Consider the following 23,205-nt stretch of genomic DNA (forward strand, 5'->3'; position numbering starts at 1 on the left):
ACAGCCGCCGTCGGCAGGGGTTAGTCCGTGGCCTGTGCGTAATCAGATGAGCCGGAAGCAGGTGGGATACGCTGTCAAAACAAACAGCGCCTGGCGAGTGGGCTGTCTGCCAGCGATACGTTCCGGGTAGACTGTCGGCGACAGGCCGGCTCTCGGTTGGCGGTGAGTGGAGCTGATGGATACGTCGGCAGCGGATCTGTCGGCGATGGTGGTTCCGTCGGCGGTAGATCCGTAGGATGGATCCCGCAGCTAGATCCGAATTGGATACCGGTGCATCCTGCAGGCGACTGGTCACTGGAATGAGGCGTGCACTGTTGTGTTGATAGATATCGTCATTGGTCATGCTCATGTGTGACAACTGACCATTCTGGCCGTCTTGGACTGACACGAATGCTTAGTAATACAGATTACCAGTGTGCTGAACAATTTAGATGATCATTGACCAGTCTGACCTGTTTCTTGTTAGCAGGTCAAACTGGTCTGCAGAGGCTGGCCGTCACCACCCACCTCCATGACCGACTTTACCTCTGACTCCAGGCGCAGCGCGTTTTAGCGATGTGCCGGAACAAGTAACAACTGCAAGCCTGTGCTGTTACAATAAAAAAGTTCGATAGTTCATTTAGGGTCTGGAGGGAACCGGCCGGGACGACCGAACCGACCCACCCTGTTCCTGTTAGACGCATGTGCTGCATTTGCGAACGGCGTTTCCTGCTTTGGTAATCGTGTGCCTCCCTCATGGGTATCAACCCATTGTGAATCAATCATCAGCCATATGACCAAAGCGGGCAGTGACGTCTGGCGGGCACCACTTGGCGACGCACATAATGAACGGGTGCAAAAACTGACTGATATATAAAAAAAAATCGCTAAAAACGTGTCGGGGTGAACATTGGCGCAGCGTCGCAGGTGGTGACTGACTGACCCCAACTGAGCCAGGAATGACACTTGGCCCGAATCTCGGCATCGCCAGCAGCGCGGCCATGAGAGGTAATGAGGTCCGACATGCCATGGTAACAATAGGATTATTTAAATTGTATTCTGATTCTGGTGAACATTTTTTCCGTCAACGTGCAAATTGCAATATATTGTGTACCTAAGTCAAAAACGTGATTTTCGCTCAGGGTATAACATGTTTCCTGCCTTCTGGGATCCGATCCGAGATAGTGCCTCTATTTCAGTACCCAGTCCCATGTGGTGCCGCTTGATAACCTCTGTCAATCAGCGCCTCTCCTGCAAAAGAAAAGCTGATAAGCAGATGACATTTTGTTCTTAACTATTGTGTGTGGAGGGCGGGGAGAGGGCGGATGCAATTGGTTTTAAGTGCAATGATTTATTGCAAATGCACTCCAAGTAAAGTGTTAGGCACAGGTATTGCTTTATGGAATCATAACGCCATAATCGGTCCCACCGACTTACCTCATTAGATTGTAACTCTTATTCTGAATAGCGTACTTAGCCGTTTATCCTTCTGCAAAGAGCTGAGATATGTAGGTAATAGACTAAATGTTGTTTGAACACGAGTCATTAGTAAGTCTGAGAAGTAAACTAGCTCTGGGTGGTGAATCGTGAGCGCCGGATCACCGACAAGCTACTCAGAAACAGACAGTCCGCCATGCAGTCCCGGAACAACGTTTTGTTCTTGTACCATGGAACTGTTCTAAATTCTTATCGAGTGTGCTTATAAATACTTACTTTCGGGTGGGAGAAGGGGGAGGGTGCACGGTGTGCGTGCGACGCTCTGTGACGCTGTGCGGGTGCTATGCCTGAACCCTGTTTGCGATATAGAGTGACTCACCCCGTATGTCACGGGGCAGGGAGAGGGGAGGGGTCCCGGCCCGAGGCCTAGGAAGGGTGCGTGCAAACTGCAAACACCGACCTGTTGCATAATGGGTCTGCAATCGGTAGATAGCACACTCACCGTCGTTTGAAGTTTTTGTTGTAAAACGATCCCGCGGCGGTAATTATTGGAGGTGAGTGTGCTTGATAAACTAAACTTTACGTACGGATGTCTATGCTTGAAAATGTTTATCTAAAGAATACTTCCACTTCGTCGTTCAAACTTGAACTAAACTATCTACTTAAAACATGCTTTTGTCTGCGGCCCGTGCTTTGTTCCGAGCACTCTAACATGATGAACAAAAAGTCTGCAAATGAAAATAAAATGATTCTGATACATGCTTGTATAGGCAGCAGTTTAATCAACTGAACTAAAGATCTCCGTTCAATAACCATACTCTGACGTGAACTTAACTATCAATTACCTTAGTAGGTACATTCGTCCTGTCGGTTTTGACGTATCGAGGCAATATCAAGGCTCGGCACACCAGCTGCAGCATAAGAGAGCTGCAGAGCCCACGGTGCAGCCGATTTCAGCAAGCACGAAGTACCTACGAACCCCATGTTGTTCCCATTTTCATGACCGCATCAGCCTATAAGCTGGCTTTCAGCATGTCATAACCGAACCCCACCATGATGTCACTGGCTTTTGTGCTTTGTTCGAGACACTAAGTATCTGCTTGTCCCTCAGCGATTGGTGATTTTTTTTCGGCAGTTGGGGCGATCGTTGCAGTCTATGCAATCTATGTGAGATCTGTTGTGGTGAAAGCCTTTAATGATGCATTGAGGTTAAGACTTTTAAGAATGGTTTGCTGATTGGGAGGTACGTCAATTTTGGCATTTTCCCATTGTGCCTCGTGACTCCAATTTTTTAGCTTGTACCTAACTACTACGGTTTTATGGAAAGGTAAGATAAGTAGGTATCGGACAATGACCATTGGTATCTTTGCCTATTGGAAAGGTGATATGATGAAAGCAGCATGCATAGTATAGGCAATTACCAAAGATGGCAATACTCTCGTCCTTCGTCCTTCTGTGTTCTCTCTCTCTCTCTCTCTCTCTCTCTCTCTCTCTCTCTCTCTCTCTCTCTCTCTCTCTCTCTCTCTCTCTCTCTCTCTCTCTCTCTCTCTCTCTCTCTCTCTCTCTCTCTCTCTCTCTCTCTCTCCCTCTCTTTCCCTTCCTCTCCTCTCGCTCTCTCATTCTTTTCTGCAGATCAACTCCTGCACGAGTGCGTGTTGCTAGGCAAAAGCAAAGCCCGACTGCTGACGTCACAGAGCGTATCGCATTCAATTGACTACACACTCAGACGTTATCGAATAAGCCGATAGCACGAGTGTCACCCCTCGGTGACTGTGGGCGGATGTGACGTCACGGTGGTCAGACCGAGCCAGAGGCGCAGGCTGGGTCAAACTCTGCCCGCTGCCGTTTGACCCGGCGCGAGTCTGACGTCACCGCTGACCCGCCGGCTGCCGGTGCCGCGCCGAGGTGACCTGTGGAGTGTGACGTCACCTGACGTTTCAGTGACGTCATCGGTGGCCTGACCGGTTTCCATGCGCTGCAGCTCCCGTCCGCGGACAAAACAATGGCGGCCCGCTCCGCGACCGCTGTCGACCTGACGGCCGCCGCCGCCGCTGAGACGGTGCTGGGCCGGCTCCGCGGCACAGCACCCCTCTGATCCACCTGATGGAGCCGCGGCTGACCTTACCGATTTCTGGAAGTGTTTGTCGGCAGGCGGGTCGGGCCGTGCCGGATTGGGAGCCGAACTCGGCAGCCGGCAGAGCGAGCAGTCACGATCGGCTTCGGCTCGGCTCGTGACCGTCACATGCCGCCGGTGACGTGCGGTCCGTCACAGCCTCACTTCCGGCACCGGCCTGAGGGTGTTGTTAGATCCGGTGGTAACACATCGGGCGTCACGCCATCCATTATTACATAACGTACCGCCTCTCATGAGGGCTTATTGAATTTTGCTGCCGCCTTTGCTACCCGGAGAATATTTCATTAGGTTTGATGATGATCTTTTCTATCGAATTTGATGCAAATCTCGTTAGTTACGCGATGAGTGAAGCACTCGACAGCAGCCTTTGTAAAACATGAAGCAAAGTAAGGCACTTTGAGTAGGTAAGCTGCAACGTCTGATCTACTGACGTGAAATCATGCCGCTCAATTTCACTAAAAGTTGGTTGCTACCGCTCTGAGTTCTGACTTTTTTATACCTGTTGCTTGGTTCGCTGCAGCGCGGCGTCGCCGAGTGATGTGTAATGCACAGTGCACACTGTACAGCTGTGCCGGTGGCTGGTGTGTCATTCCGCTGAGCTGGGTATATGATGGTCGTTATACCGTGGGACCGCGGTGAGTCACAGCCCAGTGCTCTCGGTGTGTTCTGATGCACCGTCCCACCGTGTTCGGCATGTCGGCAGGGACTGTAGCCCGGTAAATGTCAGCCGACTGCCGCCCCCACCGGCCACTGCGGCCTGCTGAAGAGGTGGGCGCCCACGGCTCGCTGACTTTTACCAGTCGTTTTTCCAGCTGCGGGCCTGTCAGCGATACCCGTCAATGGCGGCGACGCCGGCTGGAAAGGTCACGCTGCGGCTGCAGCTGTGGTCCAACACGCCACCCGGCGGGGATTACTCGGCCCATTTTTACCCGGTGAGAGCTCCCGATGCCCCACTATTGTGCCGGCCGAGGCTCAGTAGCCTGAACGGTGTCCTTGAGGAGTCAGCAGGCTTCAAAACAGATCGACTGGCTGACGTCAACACTGATGCGGATTGTCACAAATCACGTGCCACAGGGTACTGAGCATAATGGTGGCATGATTTTAATGGTCTGTCATTCTTCTAGCATTCGTAACTAAAATCTGACATTCATCACGGCTTACATGATGCAGAAAATGCCTGCCATACGGCAGGGGCAAGATTCAGCCTAAGATTTCCCCACACTGCTGCAGTGCTAACTATTGTCGAGTGTCACGATGATAAGCACTTTGGAGAGTCTTTCTGTCATCAAGCCATAAATATTGCACCGCCTCAGTCGCGACATAAACATCTCCCAGTCAGCCGGGCGTTGTGATAGCGCTGACGAGTCACAGACGGCCTCACGGGGACGCTGTGTTTGTGCTCCGCCGGCGGTACGGACGGGGCCGCCTCTATTTCCCCCACATCACCCGGTGTTTTATATAAACCGGGACATGTCCGTTTTTTGTGTTCTAGCTGCTTTGACAACCAGCTGGCTCCGCCCGAATGGAGTGCTGAATGTCCGGGATATTCAGTGTTCTGTGTTCACGTCCAGAGCTGTTGGATGTAGAGTTTGGCCTATGCCGCTGTGCGTAAGGCGATGTCCGTGCCTAGGGGCGTGCATTATTCGCCGGAGATACCTTGTCCGCTGTCCGATTCCTGTCAACTGCTCGCCTGTGTAGTGTATGTAGGCATTTACTATCTTCGTTTACTCCTCTGTCAGTCCTTCTGCCCTCCCTTTGTCCTGTGCATAGTTTCTACTTCAAGCTGCTACCCTGTCCGCTTTTCATGACACCTGACTGTCCTGTCCTGTCCTGTCCGGCAGCGGCTGATGGTGTCCGCCGGACTCGGTCGTGTCCGGCCGTGTCCGGAGGTCCGTTCGATACGGGCCGGAGCGCGCGCAGCCGCCGCCGCTGTCCGGTCAGCTGGCGCCGCCGGCCCGGCGGCGGGGCGGGGCGGCCGACGGGCGGCGCTCGGGCGCGGGCGGCCGCGGCGGCCGGCGCAGTCTCGCCTGTGGCGGCCGAGGGGCAGCAGTGTCGGTGGCGCGCGCTGCACCATGCTCGTGGATCCGGAGGTGTCGCCGTGCGCCGGCTCCCTGGCCGAGTCGGCGGACACTGATGTGGCCGGCACGCTGGCAGAAGAGCCGGCCAACGGACGACTTCAGTTCGACGTGAGTAGAGGGACGGGGGTGGGCCATAGTGGGCTGGTCCTTTGTTCTGGGACCTGGGTGACTTGAGAATCAGGAGCTGTCAGTGGCGGGCGGTGTTGGGGACTATGTCTCTGTCCCATGGTTTTACACCGTCGTACCGGTGCTGGGCGTGCATGATTGAAACGTCTCTAGTTTGTGTTGTCGTAGAACTGTGCTCCAACGGATACTGACGTTTTCCTTTGTCTTCATGCCCAAGTTGTCAATGAACTTTGTGATCGTCCTGAACGTTTCGTGAACGCAATGCTGGTTGCATGTGTGGATAAAATTGGCACTCTGATGGTGTTCTCAAATGTCGAAATGCTGTAAAATTAGGGGTGATTTACACCGCGTTTCGTGAGATATGCACAATTACGTGTTGCAACGCATGACAGCCGGCGCTGTTGCAGCGGCCCGGGTGCAGACGGCTATGGGTTTGATCATTCGATAGAGCTCAGTTTAGTAGCCAGTGTTTGTCACCTGAGGGCCATTTTGAACAACCAATCGTCCGTAGTCCTCCACGACGTGTTCCAACCTGTTTGACCCCGTTGAACGGTCATCGGTCATGAACGGTCCTTAGGGTCACGATTGGCCGAAATGTGGATTATTGAGCGACGAAGATCTCTATTCCGATCTTGAAAGCGTCTTATGGTATGTGTTACGGCTATATAAGCGGACTATGAATTTTGCCACTTTGGTGAAAATATTTTGCCCGTATCAAAATTGGTCAGTGCTTCGCAGTTGGGGTCGTATTGCCAATTGGTCAAAGGGAAAAGGAAGTAAAACTCGTTTTCAGTCAATCGTGTAATTATTATTTTGTCACATTTATTTTGGTTTCTAGAAAAAAACTGAAATGATTTCGTCACTCCGTCACGTTGACTTATTTTGCTATGATATACCATCGGGCATAATGATGACCATTTCATAACTCCGGGGTACCTCATTATGTTACATCACCTAAGTCCAGTTGATTGTGTCAACAAACACTCCGAAAAGTTCGCCTCCTTGCACCCCCTGGACCTCTTCTCTTGCATTTCATTTCTCAAGGAGCATCCTGCCATTACAATTAGCGAGCCCACCTCTGGCCATTGGCTGATGTTATGGACCCATCTCATCTGGGTCCCGATCCTGCGGCGCCGCAGCTGCCATGGTCGATGTCTTCTCAGCCTCCCGGCGGCCGGCCCCCCGTGACCCAAATATCGGTCGGCGAACCCGCCTGTCGTGACCTTGGTGTAGCATGATGGACACAATAAGGAATGTGAGTAGCGTATGAGTCAGGCGCGCGGCGAGACTGAGCTGCGGGACGTGACCCGGTGACCCAGTGTGAGTCATCCGCCGCCGCCGCCGGACGTCGGGGCGGCCGGGTTACGCCCCCTGATCAGTTGCACTGGGGATGACGTATGACAATGTGATTGGCTAATGATGATGCGCGATGACGTGTGCGTGAGAGCTATGGTCTGGTTGGGAGTGTGATTGCTGGGCAGTTGGCTGAGAGGCTCGGAGGAGAGCGGAATATAGTTTTCTTGGTTACGTGGAAGCAGGAGTTCTAAATCGCTTCAAGCTATTTCGGCCATTCTCAGAACAATCAGTGCTTGTGACAATGTCTGACGTGGAAGAGGAGAGTGGTGCCGCGGTGGTCGATACCAATGCGGCGGAACCCGAACTTCCTGCACCTGCTTTCGATCTGCGGGCAATACCAGAGTTCGACGGTACCGGTGACGTCGTCAAATGGCTGGAGCAGGCGAAACAGCTGTGCGCCCTGAGACGCGTTTCCCTGGCCGCTGTTTTGCCGACGCGCCTGCGGGACCAGGCGTACGAAGTTTGGGCCAGCCTCTCCGAGACCGAGCAACGAGACGCTGAGATCGTCCGTGACAAGCTGCACAGCGCCTTTGCCATGGGACCGGACGCCGCAATGTCAGAGCTATATCGTCGACGTCTGGAGCCGGGTGAGTCTGTTGATGCTTACCTGGGCTCCATCAAACGTCTGATGTCTCTAATCGGCTATGTGTCCAGCACGGTCATGACGGCTCATTTCCTACAAGGCCTGCCAGCGGAAGTGCGGCTGACGGTACGAAACAGCGTTGGAGATGGCACGCTCACCCTGGAGCGAGCGGTCGCCATCGCCCGGTCGACGTTGGCGATAACTGCCAGGGAGAGAGCGGCTGCACCGGTGGCTGCCGTCCAACTGCCGCCACCATCGGTACAGCAACAGCGGGCGACCAGAGGAACTGCTCGCCGGCCACCGTTGCGGTGCTGGACCTGTGGCCAGATGGGCCACATCGCCCGGCTCTGCCCAAACGGACGTGGCGACGGCGCTACATCAGCGCCACGGGCTCCGCCGTCGCCAGCCGCCGCAACAGCCCGGGAACGCCCATCATCGCCATCACCGTGAATGGGCACAGGTGCCGAGCACTGGTCGACACGGGATGTAGTGAGACAGTGGTGTGGAAGGGCGTGGTGTCCCAATGGGAGCAGAGTGACACCAGTTTGGTGGCTGTCAACGACAGCCCAGTTCGGTGTTGTGGGCAGGCTGCGGTGAGCCTGGGTGTGCGCGGAACGACAGTGAATGTGCGGGCGGTCGTCGTACCGGCCCGGTTGTTAGGCGTGGACGTGTTGCTAGGTATGACAGGCATCGACGCTCTGCGTGGCGTAAGTGTGAGTGGGGGGTCTGTTCGCTTCGGGAGCGAAGACCCGGCTGCTACGGAGCAGCGTGAGGCCCCGCCGGAGCGGGAGGTGTGCCGAGCGGTCGGCACGGCTGCAGGCGTGCAGCGTGAGGCCCCGCCGGAGCGGGAGGTGTGCCGAGCGGTCGGCACGGCTGTGGGCGTGCAGCGTGAGGCTCCGCCGGAGCGGGAGGTGTGCCGAGCGGTCGGCACGGCTGCGGGCGTGCAGCGTGAGGCCCCGCCGGAGCGGGAGGCGTGCCGAGCGGTCGGCACGGCTGCGGGCGTGCAGCGTGAGGCGCCACCGGAGCGGGAGGCGTGCCGAGCGGTCGACATGGGGCCAGAGTTGAGGATCAACGAGACCGACTTCACGGCAGTGTTCGATGCCGGGGTGTGGACGGTTCGCTGGAAGTGGGCGGGCGGTGTGGACCCGCCACCGCTTCGCAACTCCACGGCTCAGTACGGCATACCGAGGGGTGCGCGAGAGAAATTCGATGCCGAGCTGTCATTGTGGATAAGTGAGGGCTGGCTACGTGAATATGACGAGACGGTGTGCGGTCCGGCACAGGGACTGCTCCCGTTAATGGCGGTAACTCAGGCGGCAAAGAACAAGGTGCGGCCGGTGCTTGATTATCGAGAGCTTAATCAACACCTGACGCCTCACACGGCTGACGCGGACGTCTGCGTGGAGGAGCTTCGACGATGGCGACGCCACGGCCGCCGGGTCGCGGTCCTCGACCTGAAGAAAGCTTTTCTTCAGCTCCGTGTGGACCCGGCCCTGTGGCCGTACCAGACGGTCATCGTGCGGGGGCGACGATACTGCCTCACGAGGGTCGGCTTTGGGCTTTCCATAGCGCCTCTGATCATGAAGTCGGTGGTCAGGGAGGTGCTCGCGCAGAACCCGAGGCTGGCTGAGGCGGTGCGGCCCTACGCCGATGATCTGCTGGTCAACGAAGCAGCCGTTTCAGCTGACGAGGTGGCCCAGCATTTTGCCCGTTTCGGACTCGAGTGTAAGCCGCCGGAGCGAGTTGCGAGCGGCGCACGCATGCTGGGCCTCCGTGTCGCCGAAAGTGACGGGCCGGCGCTCCAGTGGACCAGGGACGGAGGGTCACCCACGCAGCCTCCACCTGTGCTGACGCGACGAACTGTCTTCGCGTGGGCCGGCCAACTGACATCTCACGTGCCGGTCGCGGGCTGGCTACGGCCGGCCGCTGCGTGGATGAAGCGGACAGCCAACCGTCTCAGCCCGGACTGGGACACTCCGATCGTCAATGAGGAACTGCAACGCCAAGTGGATGAAGTGTCGCGAAGGGTGATAGCCTGTGACCCGGCATGCGGCCAGTGGTGTGTGACAGGGTCAAATGTCACCGTGTGGACTGACGCCAGCTCCATCGCTCGCGGCGTCGTCCTAGCCGACCCTGTCACAGACGCCATCATCGAGGATGCGTCCTGGCTACGGGCCGAAGCTGAGCGGGACGTTCACATCAACATCTCGGAGTTGGACGCCGCTCTCAACGGCGTCAATATGGCCCTGGCATGGGGCTTCCGTCGCCTGACGCTCCGGACGGACTCGGTGACTGTGCACCGCTGGCTGAGCGATGCGCTGTCGGGCAAGGCAAGGCTGCGCACCAAGGGGCAGTCCGAAATGCTTATCCGACGGCGCGTGGCTGTTTTCCGTCAGCTGGTCGCCGAGTACGAACTTGAGGTCACCATCGAACTGGTCGGCTCAGCTGCCAACCGCGCCGATGAGATGACGCGGGTGCCCAACGCCTGGCTACAGGCCGCCGATCGGCCGGCCGCCGACTCGCCCGACAAGTCACCACCGGCTGCTGTCGCAGCCATCACATCGAGTGCCTCGCCGGGCGACATCCGCGCCATACACGAGAACATTGGCCACCAGGGCGTGAGGAGGACGTTGTGGTACGCCCGACGGGAGCTGGGGGTGAGGCGCGTCACGAAGACGGCCGTGCGGGACGTGGTCAGGCGGTGTCAGACGTGCGCGTCGATTGACCCGGCTCCGGAACGCTGGCTTGGTGGGTCACTTGAGACGGAACGTACGTGGGATCGCCTGGCCATGGACGTCACCCACCTGCACGGCCACCCGTACCTGACGTTGGTGGACTGCGGGCCGTCGCGATACGCCATCTGGCGCCGGCTGCGCCGGTCGGGGGCTCTGGAGATCGTCCAGCATCTCGAGGACGTGTTTCTAGAGCGTGGAGCCCCGGCCGAAATACTCACGGACAATGCGACGGAGTTCCGCGGCCGGGCTATGATGGCGCTCGCGGCCCGCTGGGACGTAGCGATGCGATTCCGCGCCGCCTATGAGCCCGGCGGTAACGGCGTTGTAGAACGCCATCACCGGACCATCAAAGTGATGGTGGCCCGGCAGGCCTGCTCCGTCGCTGAGGCAGTCCACCGCTACAACGTGACACCTAAAGATGGCAGCGACCCGGCAACAGCTCCGATCAACGAGGTGTTCCGACACCCTGGCCGCGACGTTGACGTGACGCCCCGCGGACGAACAAATGGACAACAGTGCGACGCCCTGCCGCTGAAAACACCAGGTGTGTACCAGGTGGGGGACAAAGTGTGGGTCCGGCGGCGGGGCGACCGATGTTTTGTGAAATCGGACGAGGGAACTGTGACAGGCGTCGTGTCGGCTCAAACAGTCGAAGTCGACAATGTGCCGCGTCATGTGCGCAATCTCCGCCACCGTTTGACCATGACTGATGCCCCGAGACCGGTGACTGTGCACGCCCCGACGGCGGAGCGGTGCGAGGACAGTGACAATGAATGTGATGGCATGTATATGGCAACACCTCCGACTGATGTAACGGAGACACACACGCGGCCGCCGACCGTCGATCAGACCGCGAGGGTCGATCCACCGACCCAGTCTGAGGTGTCTACGGAATGGAGCGAGCCAATAGACGGCGAATTGTCCGAGGGAGAATCACCCGCGACCGTTACATTGCGACGCAGCGTACGTGAGCGACGGGAACCAGACAGATATGGTATTGTTGTGACGGGGGATGTACTTGATGAGTTGAGTGAATGACATGATGTGTGATGTGGTTCTTTAGAACCAGGGGGTGATGTAGCATGATGGACACAATAAGGAATGTGAGTAGCGTATGAGTCAGGCGCGCGGCGAGACTGAGCTGCGGGACGTGACCCGGTGACCCAGTGTGAGTCATCCGCCGCCGCCGCCGGACGTCGGGGCGGCCGGGTTACGCCCCCTGATCAGTTGCACTGGGGATGACGTATGACAATGTGATTGGCTAATGATGATGCGCGATGACGTGTGCGTGAGAGCTATGGTCTGGTTGGGAGTGTGATTGCTGGGCAGTTGGCTGAGAGGCTCGGAGGAGAGCGGAATATAGTTTTCTTGGTTACGTGGAAGCAGGAGTTCTAAATCGCTTCACTTGGGTCGGCACCTCCTGCGGCAGCCACTGACTCACAGTCGGCCGGTGACTGACGGCTGACTGACTGCCGGCGAAATGACCGGGTGACTGACCCGGTGAAACATCTGCCGGTGTGACCGGGCCGCGGAGAAAGTGGTTCGACCCGGGCCGGGCCGACGGCTCCCTCACAGAGCTGGTGGTGCCGATGGCGCCTCATCCACCGCCTCCGCCCCCTGGCCCGGCTTCGGGGCCGCCGCTCGGCTGCAAACGGCCAAAGCAAACCACGGCAAATCCAAACAAACCGTATCCCGGCGAACCGAACCGATCCAGATCCAAACACGTCCGACCGAATCGAACTGAACGGACGCCGAGGTCGGGCTCTGAGGGCCGCTGTTTTCGTGTGGAAGGGGTTAAAATAGAGCTCGCTGCAGCTGTTGTGATGCATTCCGTCTTTCGGTGGCTTATGGATTAGTACGGCATGTTGTGCGGATTCCGGGAGGCCTCTTTTTCGGCGCTAACAAGACAGCTGTAAGTACTTAGCACATCAGCTGTTCAAGCCCCGGAGCTGATCCGATTTCTTTGTGTGACCACATCCGCGTGCCTTCTTCCCTGCTGACAACAATTCCCGGACGGCTGCCACCGTCGGCTAACGACCAGTCCAGTTGGCGGGGTGGCTTCGCGTGCCGCCGGCCGGGCCGCTCGTGCTAGGTCATTTCCGGTCCGGTACTGACCCGCGGCTGCCCCGCCGGCGGCCGCGTGACGTCACGGGTCACAGGTCACGCGAAAGTGGCTGCTGCGCCGGGCCGGATCCCAGCGGCAGACATTTCGCTTTGAGACTGTACAGTCTGTCTTAAAAGTACCGCGCAAAGTGACGGTGGATCCATCGAGCCTGAGTGAGCAAGGGCCTGCTAAATTTGGGTCACCGAAGCAATTGGCATCCTGTCCATTCCCTAGGTCAATTGGTCGGTGACTTTTGAATTAAAACAGGCCCTTTCTCGGTCAGGCTTGATGGATCCACCGTCACTTTGCGCGGTACTTTTAAGACAGACTGTACAGTAACCTCAGCAGGTGCTCATTGAAAACGGGATCAAGGTGTGTCATTACTTTATTTCATTGTAACGGTGTGTCGTGTAATTTTCTCAACTGTAATGGATTTATTCCGAGTAATCCAGCTGGGTGCCATTCACAGTAATGGTATTGTGTGACTTTCTGCGAAGCGGGAAGTGCCACCGTCTTGACAATGCAAGCTCCGTGCTGACTTGTATGATGAAAGCTGCTTAGAATAACGTGGCGATCTTTGAGATCAGCTGCAGTTCTTCAATGTGATTCCTGTACTCTACCTGATCTTTACCAGTCTTGACAGTACTTCTTTCACCGGAATGGTTGGCAGATAGATGGACGAATTTAGTGATGACATGTATATGTAGTTATGGTAATCACACCATTTTTTACGTCTGTCATCAGGGATTTAATCTTTTTCTTTATAAAGCAACGGTATTCATGAAACGTGTTGAATCATCTGTTTTACCTGTCGTATCGTGCTCTTACTTGTCTGCTCTTATTTAACCTGTTTGCCTCTCCTGGGCTGTTTGTCATGTTGTTTGTCGGAGCTGCTATCGGGCTATCGGCCACATTCTCACCATTCCGCGCCGGAGCCAAGCTCGCAACCGCTCCCCCTGAGCGTGATAGCGTATCGAAACATGCTTCTAAGTGGCCCTCGAGTATATACAGTTCCACTTTCTCAATGAATTATCTGTGGTTTCCCGTGCCAACTATGCCATCTCGACAGTATCTGATTATCTGTATCCTAGATGATTTTGTTTTACATCTTTAGTATCTTTCTAATCTAATCTGCAGTGAAGTTGAGGTGCACTCTGTAGTTGAACTGGTCTGACGTCACGTGACCTGACCTGCTCTGCCCTGCCCTGACCTAACCTACCCTGACCTGACCTGACCTGATCTGTGCGGCAGGTGAGCTCCAGCTGCGACAGCGTGTGGCAGGACCCGGCGATGCGCCACATGTGCGCCCACCCCGAGTACCTGGCCGTCTTCGCGCGCACGCAAAACTTCATCATGCGCGGCGACGGTCCTCTGCCGTTCGACATACGGCACTACATCGCCATCATGGTGAGTGGCGGCGTGCGGTATACCCGGGTTCGAATCCTGTCAGCGGTAATCAGTTCTATATTTGCCTTCAGAAATGAGTGATAATCAACGATGCTAATAAGATAGCTGCTGAATTACAAACGTTAAAGCCAACGCAACAATCATCGCTTTCTGGCGAATGTGGGTCTCGAGCTTCACGAAGCATGCTTCAGTTTGATCGCATAATTTGTCTATTATATAAAGATCGGGGGAAGTGAATCCATTTGTTTGCTAGGAATCGAGCATGTTTGTTGATGGATTTGCGGTGTTTGTCTAAATGTTTATCTGGCTGCTCTGATGCCCACTGTGACTAAGCCTCCGGTCACCTTGTCAGATTCCGAGCCAGGTGTTGTGTTGACCGCGGCTGCGGTCGGCAGTTGGCCGGTATTCCGACATTCCCTCCCCCTGTGGGAGCCCCTGCCTGCCCCACTCCCCGGCTCCCCCAGTTCACAGAACGGGCCCGGTTCGGGGAACCGCTGGCCGCCTTCCCAGAGCGGCGGCCTGGCCGGGGGCGGGGCGGGGCGCACCTGGGAGAGGGCCAGGTGGCCAGACTTGTTTTTGGTGCCGGTCACGTCGCACAGGACCCATCAGATAGACCCGACGAGCGCGGTCTAATTATGATTGAAGTCGACGACTGGTCTACCCGGCTATCTGTGGCACATCCACTCGGCTTTTTGCTCGGGGATCATTTGTTACAGCCGACACAAAGGCGTAGAGCTGGTAATAACCCCACGCCTAGGGTGGCTCTCATTACCCGACGCCCGTGTCAAGGGTCGGCGCCGGCGTCCCTTCCCGTGGCAACAGCCGGAGTCGGCGGACCGGGCGGCGGGCGCTCCGTCAGCGGCGGCACCTGAGCCGGTGTCGGCCGCGCCGCGCCGGGCTGGCCTCCGCTCAGTCTCCGCCCGTCTACAGTCCGGGGTCACAGTCTGCTGGGACGCCGCTGACACCAGACACCGCCCGATGAGCGGCACGGGCTGTCCGGCAACAGGTCAGTGTAGCGATTTAGAACTCCTGCTTCCACGTAACCAAGAAAGCTATATTCCGCTCTCCTCCGAGCCTCTCAGCCAACTGCCCAGCAATCACACTCCCAACCAGACCATAGCTCTCACGCACACGTCATCGCGCATCATCATTAGCCAATCACATTGTCATACGTCATCCCCTGTGCAACTGATCAGGGGGCGTAACCCGGCCGCCCCGACGTCCGGCGGCGGCGGCGGATGACTCACACTGGGTCACCGGGTCACGTCCCGCAGCTCAGTCTCGCCGCGCGCCTGACTCATACGCTACTCACATTCCCTATTGTGTCCATCATGCTACATCACACATCATGTCATTCACTCAACTCATGACCGCTGACTACACCTCCACCTGATTATCAGTAATCATCATCATTATTCATCATCAACATCGATACACTCGCTTGGCACACTCTGTCCATACAGCTCTTCCGGGGCTCTTCTCACACGTGTACTACGCCGCAGTACGGTTTGGCCATTCTGTTCTCGTTGGGCTTCCGTAACCTCACTCTGAGCGTCCTCCCGTGCACCGCTGAACGTCTCACTCGGAACGTCAGCTGCATCTTCACTCGTCTCCACCGGTGCTCCCGTATCGGGCGGCTCGGGAGGCGGGGGGTCAGTGTCCTGTCCCGTCCCCGACACCGAACCGGACGGCTTCTCGTGCAGCCGCAGCGTCCTGATCTCTGATAGGCAGTCTTCAGGTTCGGACTCACAGTCACTCATACTGTCTGTGTCGCCAACCTCCTCGAACCGTCGTCGGACGCAGCGCACATGCCACGGGGCACCATCCACCTCCACCAGTGGTGCCGGTAACAGTCGGGTCACCACGCCCCGCCGCGACACGTCCGTGCACCGCGTCGGCTGACCTCGGCGGCGTATCCACACAGCGTCACCGACCCGGAACGCTTTGCGTGCACTCTGGACGCCATCGTCCACTTTGGACACCGCTCGGCCGGGTTCGTCGATGTTCAGCGGGAGGTCGTGGCCAGCGCGCTGGAAGACACCTGCTGCAGGAGCGCTGCTAGGATGCATCCCGTCACGAGGCGTGGCGTTATAGCGGTGCACTGCTTCCCCGATTGTACAGCCTTGTCGGGCTGCCATCACCTTGACTGTCCGATGGTGGCGCTCGACGATGCCGTTGCCGCCCGCCTCGTGCACCGCCCGGAAGCGCAGCCGGACGCCCCACCGCGCGGCGAATGCCGCCATCCGACGACTGCGGAACTCCGTGGCGTTGTCCAGCAGAAGCTCTGCGGGCGCGCCTCTTTCCAGGAAGATGTTTTCCAGCTGGTTCGTCACCTCAGCCGCATCTGACCGGCGCAGTAGTCGCCAAATTCCATACCGGGATGGTCCACAATCAATAACAGTCAGATAGGACCGTTCCCGGTAGTGCGTAACGTCGATCGCCAGCCGTTCCCACGTCAGCGGCACACTCAGTGACCCTTGCTGCCAACGTACCGGTGCTGGGTCAATGGACTGGCACACATCACACTGTTGGATCACGGCGCGCACTGCCGACCGGGTGGCACGGGCGTCTTCATTCCGCCGCACGTACCAGAGGGTCCGACGGACTCCCTGATGTCCAGTACTTTCGTGCACTGCGCGTATCCGTGCGGGGTCGACATCCGGCCGTGGGTCCGCGATTGCCGCGGCAGCCACCGGCCGTGCGGCAGGCTCTGGGTCCGGTGTTTGGAGCCACTCCTTTGGCACACGGGTCAGTGCATCCGCCAGGTTGTCTGCGGACTTCACCAGGACGACTGTCAGCCTCAGGTTGAACTCCTCCACCAGCTGACGGATGACGTCGATCCTCCGGCGGATGAGCATTTCCCCGTGTGCCTTCGTCCGCAGGCGCGAGCGGCCGGTCAGGGCGTCATCGATCCATTTGTGGACCGTAGCCGAGTCCGTGCAGAGATCGATGATGGTGATGCCCCAGGCGATTGCCATGTTCACGCCGCTGAGCGCCGCGTCCAGTTCAGCCATGTTTATGTGCATCGCCGCCTTCGACTCAGGCCGCAGCCAGCTCGCATCCTCCACGACGCCACCCTCGGGGTCCTCCAGGACGACGCCGGCCGCGATAGAGCTAGCGTCCGTCCAGACCACCAACTTGCCCCCCTTCAGCCGCCATGGGCCTCGAGCCGGGTCACTGTCGTTCAGTCGGGTCACGACATGATCGACCTGCCCGCGCAGCCCCACGTCCTCTGTTGGGTCGTCCCATCCTGCTGTTAGAGCATTGACGCGCCGTTTGAGCCACGCGGCCGCTGGTCGCAGCCATCCCACCACTGGCAGATGGGACACCAGCTGACCACACCAAGCAAACACAGCCCGACGCGTCAGCACTTCCGGGGGCGCCGGCACTGGGTTGTCACGACGCCAGCACAGCTCTCCAGCGACCGCACTCACCCGCAGTCCGAGCAGCCGTGCTCCCTCCGCCGCCCGCTCCGGCGGCTTGCAGTCCAGGCCGTACCGGGCGAAGTGCTCCACCACGTGGTCCGCGCTGACGATTTCTTCGTCCACCAGGAGATCGTCCACATAGGGCAGCACTCCTCGGGCCACCACTTCATCCTGGAGCAGGACGGCTCTTACCACGGCCTTCATGACAGCCGGTGCGATGCTCAGGCCGAATCCGATGCGAGTCAGGCAGTATCTCTGACCTCGCACCTCCACCGTCTGGTACGGTCGCAGCCGCCGATCCAACCGGAGCTGAAGGTACGCCTTCCGCAAGTCCACTACAGCAATGCGAGCGCCATGCCGCCGCCAGCGACGAAGCTGATCGGCGCAAACGTCCGCATCTGCAGTGTGTGCGATTATGTGACCATTCAGCTCACGGTAGTCCAGGACAGGCCTCACCTTGTCCTGATTTGGCTGCGGGACCGCCATCAGAGGGATTAAACCTCGGACTGGGCCATCCACCCGCTCGTCGTACGGCTGCAGCCATCCTTCCCGGATCCACAGCTCCAGCTCGGCGTCATATGCTGATCGAGCTTCCGGCGGCACGGCATACTGGGCGACCTGGTTCTGCAGATACTCCGGGCCTTCCCCGTCTGCCCACTTCCATGCCACCGTCCACTCTCCAGTTCGTGCCTCGAACCGGGCCGAGAAGTCTGCTGCATCCAGCGCCAGCCCCTGGGGGTCGACCTCAGCCGCCGCCGCCGCACAGATCCGCACGTCTGTCGGCGTCCTCAGGCTGATGCCACCTAGGGCCGTGATGCCCGACATGCCCAGCACCATGTCCACTCCCAATGGACGATCAGGCACGACAAAGGCTGCGAGCGTCACTCGTTTGCCTTGGCACTCCATGGTGACTTTGGCCGTCCCACTACACCGCAACGACCCACCGTTCACAGTCCTCATCATCACCGTCCGCGGTGTCCACTGCTCACAACAATCCTTGTGCACGAGCGTGTCTGTGCAACCAGTGTCCACTAATACACGCCGCTCACGACCGTCTACCTTGCTCTGGATCACAGGGAGGACGCGATCTATTGCTCCGGGGACAGTGCTCGCGCTGACACGTCCCCCGAGGCGTTTGGGCAGGCCGCGGCGAGATGACCCTCAGTCCCACACGTCCAGCAGCGTCTGGGACGAGGTGGGCGCTTCGGTCGCTGCCGCCGCTGCAGATCATTGTGAACCGCCGCCACAGCTTGCGTCTGGTCATTACCAAGCACCGCCCGCGCGCGGGCGACTGTGCTCTCCAGACTGAGTTGCTCTGACCTGGTTCCTGCTCGGATTGTGTCCGCCACGGACGCCGGCAGACCGTTGACGAAGGCAGCTACCAGCTGTCGGTCCGTCACGCCGCCGAACAGGGCAGCATAGCGGCGCAGACTCGCCAGGAAGACATCAGCGCTCTCTCCCGGCTCTAGCCGACGTGCGACGAATGCTGTGTGAGCCGCGAAGTCGTCCATGGCGAACGCCTTAAACAAGGCGTCTCGTGTCGCCGTTGCTGACCGGCGGTCCACCGCGGACAGCTGTGACCACACGGCGAAAGCACCACCTTTCAGCCGCATGGGCAACACCTCCGCCGCCGACACACCGCGATACTCACAGAGCAGTGACGCCTGCGTGTGCCATTCGACGACGTCGCCGCTCCCGTCGTACTCGTCGATGAGGCGAGGATCGAGTCCAGCTCCGAGACGGACCTGCTCAGATTCCTGCACCACAGCGCCCGTCTCTGTCGGTGTGTCCATGATGATGTCGAAATGCCGAAATAGCTTGTAGCGATTTAGAACTCCTGCTTCCACGTAACCAAGAAAGCTATATTCCGCTCTCCTCCGAGCCTCTCAGCCAACTGCCCAGCAATCACACTCCCAACCAGACCATAGCTCTCACGCACACGTCATCGCGCATCATCATTAGCCAATCACATTGTCATACGTCATCCCCTGTGCAACTGATCAGGGGGCGTAACCCGGCCGCCCCGACGTCCGGCGGCGGCGGCGGATGACTCACACTGGGTCACCGGGTCACGTCCCGCAGCTCAGTCTCGCCGCGCGCCTGACTCATACGCTACTCACATTCCCTATTGTGTCCATCATGCTACATCACACATCATGTCATTCACTCAACTCATGACCGCTGACTACAGTCAGCTCAGCAGCCCAGCCAGCTGTCGAGCTGAGCACCGAGCTCAGCAAGAGGCCGGGCCGGGCCGCTCCGGTCAGCAGGCATCAGCAGTTTATCCCGGCAGTGGACTGTCCAACCACCCACCTCAGCACTACAGGACAGTGGACACAGAGCGACCTCAACGTACCTAACCCAAACCATATGCCATGACATAGTCCATGATATAGCCAGTGGATGGATCACAAGAGTAGTACTATTGTCTCTTCTGTGTAGGTCCACCCTCAGATTTGTGATTGGTTTAACCTTGTTGTAGTTCAAGGTTCCAATCAGCGAGTGCAGCAGTAGGTATCATGAAGTGCTCGCGTACGCGCGTTCTCTGTCCGTGTGTATTGTAAGGTCGCTCGGCGGTGTCGCGGTAGGCCGGTGCCCTCGGCGGCCGGTCGGTGCCGGGAGCCACGGACCAGGAAGGAAGCGTCGGCCGGCGGTGTCGGATGGAGGCTGTGGGCCGACCCCGTCGTCCCTGACGCTCTCCAGTGTCAACGGCAGCGGCCAAGGTCCGACCCTGCGCGCGCGGCGGGTCGGGGCACCGACCGCTGCACAAGTGCAGCACCCCGTCCTGCCGCGCGCCGGCGGCCCGTCCAAGGTCGCAGAGGCCCCCTCGCACCCCCTCGCACCCGACCAGTTGCATGGCGTGATGGTGAGTCGTCTCCGCCCCCTCTCTCCGACCCCTCCGGCCCTCTGCAAAAATCTGCTGACTGCCGCCATGTGACTGTTGTATATATTCACTGAGGTCTGACCCTAGCGTACCACCTCGGGTACAGGCCCACATCAGTGCCTCTGGCGGTCTCAGAGCCGGTCTGGCGGTGTGTACCGCGGCTGACTGACACCCAGTTACGTCCCGGGCCATCGTGACGCCGGGGTCACCGTCTGTCTGACATTTCGACAGCGTCACAGCCGTGGGTGGCGCCGCCGCTGTCCTGCCGCGTATTACGCTGTCACATGTTACCAAAACTCATCGTTACGTGGCACGCTACCGCCGCGTGACGCCGCCGGCCACGTGCCCGGTGTGTGCCGCTCGCTGTGACAGACCGACAGGCAGGCTCGGGGTCGGATAGCGAGCTGCCGGGCGTCGCTCATCAGGAAGTGGATTGGATTTGCTGGTCGGCTGGACGCCCGGTGTCGGGTCTGGTTCGTCAGACGTCTGTCCGCGGCGGCACCGGACGCCATTCACGGCGGCTATTTCGGGTCGGCCGCCGGACATGGTCCTCAGACGTGAGCGGGAGCCGGAGGAGCTCCGGGGTGAGACGCCCCGCTGTCGCCGCCTCCGCGGGATAATGGAGCGGCTGGTGGTCGTCCCGGCGGTCGGACGGACGACGCCCGGTCTTTGTCTGTCGGTGACGGCGACGGCGGCTCTCCAGCCTTGACCCTCCCCGCTCCGGGGTGCGCGCGGCGCCGACTGGGAGGGGAGCGGACCCGGGAGTAAACATACCCAATGTGGCGGCTGCTGAGAGTCCCATGGGAGTGGGGCTGGCCCAGCGGCGGTGGGGGAAGGATGTCGGGGGGCGGGGTGCAGGTCTGTGTGCTCCGCTCGCAGCACGATCGACCCCCCCCCCCCCCGACTTGGTCTGGAAGGGGGTCGAGGCTGCGGCCAGATTCCATCACCAACCGACAGGCTATTGGGAGGAATTTGACGTTTTGTAAACAGCACTTTGATATACTTCGCCCTACATCTGGCTCTGGGAAAAACGTGCAACTCGGGCCAATTGCGCTTGACCTGCTGGCTTTGACGGCTGTTTTCCCGCCTCGGAGCGCAGGTGGTCCTGTTCCTGCTAGTCCCGTGTTGAACTTGGCCCGATCGGCCCGCGCACAGACGCGCCGCGGCGTAACTGCGAGCGACAGGCGCGCGTCGGTCACACCCGCTTCACGTGTGACTGTGCGCCCCGTGCTAACTACACCTGGCGAGGTGCTGTTGGCGCGGCGGTCCGCCCGGCCGGCTCTCTGCCGCCGACGGGGGGTGTTAGTCACCGCCCGGGGTATACTGTCACGGCCTGTCACATACCACCAGAGGGGACCGGGACGGGTCACAGCCCCCCCCCCCCCCCCCACAACCATCAGCTGCGCCGGCTGCAGGGGCGAAACGCGGAGTCACGAGCATCGGATGACTCGGTGAGGCGCAGCACGGCAGTTGGCTCTATGACGTCAACCACAGGAAATTCCAACAATCGCTCCCAATGACTAGCCGTGCAATCGGAGAGACGATTAGCGTCATTAAGTGGCGATGGCGTCATTTGCTGCGCGCTCTGTGCTTGTATTACCACTGCGGGTGCGTGCTGTTGCCAGGTAGATACTTCGCCCTACAGTCGATATGGTATGCGAACGCTGCGTGCTCGTGTCTATCGAAACATGTGTCATGTAATCCGTGTTGAATCGTTCCTCTCCAACTGGACTTTGCTATGTCTTCCGAAAGTGAAACTTCCAATAGCACGCATATTTATGGTGAAGCTCTCACGTCACCGAGTTCACTGAGAAGCGCCCAAACAAAGCCGTCACCGTAGCAGAATGCTAAACACTGACCGTTGTGTCACACAATTGTTACGTGACGTATCGTCAACATGTCCTGACATCAGCCGTTGACGGCTCGTCGCGATTGCCGCGTCCGATTGGAGCTCCACCGACCCGGCCCTCGGCGCTGTTTATATTAGCAAAGCTGCCGTCTGGTTTCGTCAGCTGGGCGGAGCCATACCGGGATACGTCACTCACCATACGTGATCTGAGACCTGCCCGCGCAGCCGGAATAATATCCAGCTGTCATGTGTGCACCCCGAGCCGTCTGTCATGGCTCGGAGAGTGTTTGACTGGCTGGTGCGTGGACCGGGCCGGTCGGTCGGGCGGCCGCCGGCGCGGTGGTGCAGCAGTAGGTTCTTTGTTCGCCGGCTGGCCGGCGGCTGCAGCGGCGGGCGGGCCGCCGCTCCGGCGGGCCTGCTCGGGCGATTGGTGGCTCCGTCGGCTGGCAGCCCCGTCGGCGGCAGGAGCCGTGTGGAAATTTCCATCGCCGGCTGGCGGCCCGCCGCCGCCGCTGCCTCCGCCTCTGGCTCTGGCTCTGCCTCTGCCACGCCTGCCATCCGATATGTTGTTTGCTGTTTACGGAGGACGCTGCGTGCCCATCAGCAATTCGGGCTGGGTCATTCAGCAGACTGTCTTCTCCGAAAACGGTCCGACGAGCAGCCAAGATATAAACACAAACGTGGCGCACTGCTGCGGAATGACCGAGGAAAACTGACAGCATCGCAGGGAACATTTTGAAAAGTGTGACTTGCTGCACGCTACCGCAGCCAGTTCGTTATTCGTTAATGACTCGTCGAAGGACGATGCCTTTGATAACGTGGTAACCCGCCTGCAGCTGGTGAAATAAACACGCCAACCGGATAATGAAATGGGGAAGTGGCATTCGTTTTCCTGAAACGCCAAATCCTTCATGCTCTCTTATCAGAGCTGTTATTTATAGTGCCATTTTCTAGCTGTTTTCAGCCTGCAGCTCAACAAAAGGAAGCATTACGCTGATAGTGCCGTGCTGAAGCTCCAAGGCAGCCCTTCTGTTACTAACCGGCGACGGCGGCGCTCGGCTGACCCCCGCTGACCTCCGCTGACCCCTGCTGACCTCCGCTGACCTCA

The 23,205-nt window shown here is 58.6% G+C and overlaps 1 protein-coding gene across 1 annotated transcript in view; it reads left to right on the top strand.

Annotated features, from left to right (window-relative positions):
• The first annotated feature begins 5,502 nt into the window (after nt 1-5,502).
• Nucleotides 5,503-23,205, top strand: part of LOC122378299 (sestrin homolog) — a 38,018-nt gene continuing 20,315 nt past the window's right edge. The window contains exons 1-2 of the mRNA XM_043359201.1: nt 5,503-5,736; nt 13,784-13,939. Coding sequence (XP_043215136.1) covers nt 5,623-5,736; nt 13,784-13,939 — 270 coding nt within the window. The 5' untranslated portion in view covers nt 5,503-5,622. The remainder of the gene's footprint in view (nt 5,737-13,783; nt 13,940-23,205) is intronic.

Source organism: Amphibalanus amphitrite, unplaced genomic scaffold (genome assembly GCF_019059575.1).
Source record: "Amphibalanus amphitrite isolate SeventyFive unplaced genomic scaffold, NRLGWU_Aamphi_draft 000057F_arrow, whole genome shotgun sequence".
Lineage (NCBI taxonomy): Eukaryota > Metazoa > Arthropoda > Thecostraca > Balanomorpha > Balanidae > Amphibalanus > Amphibalanus amphitrite.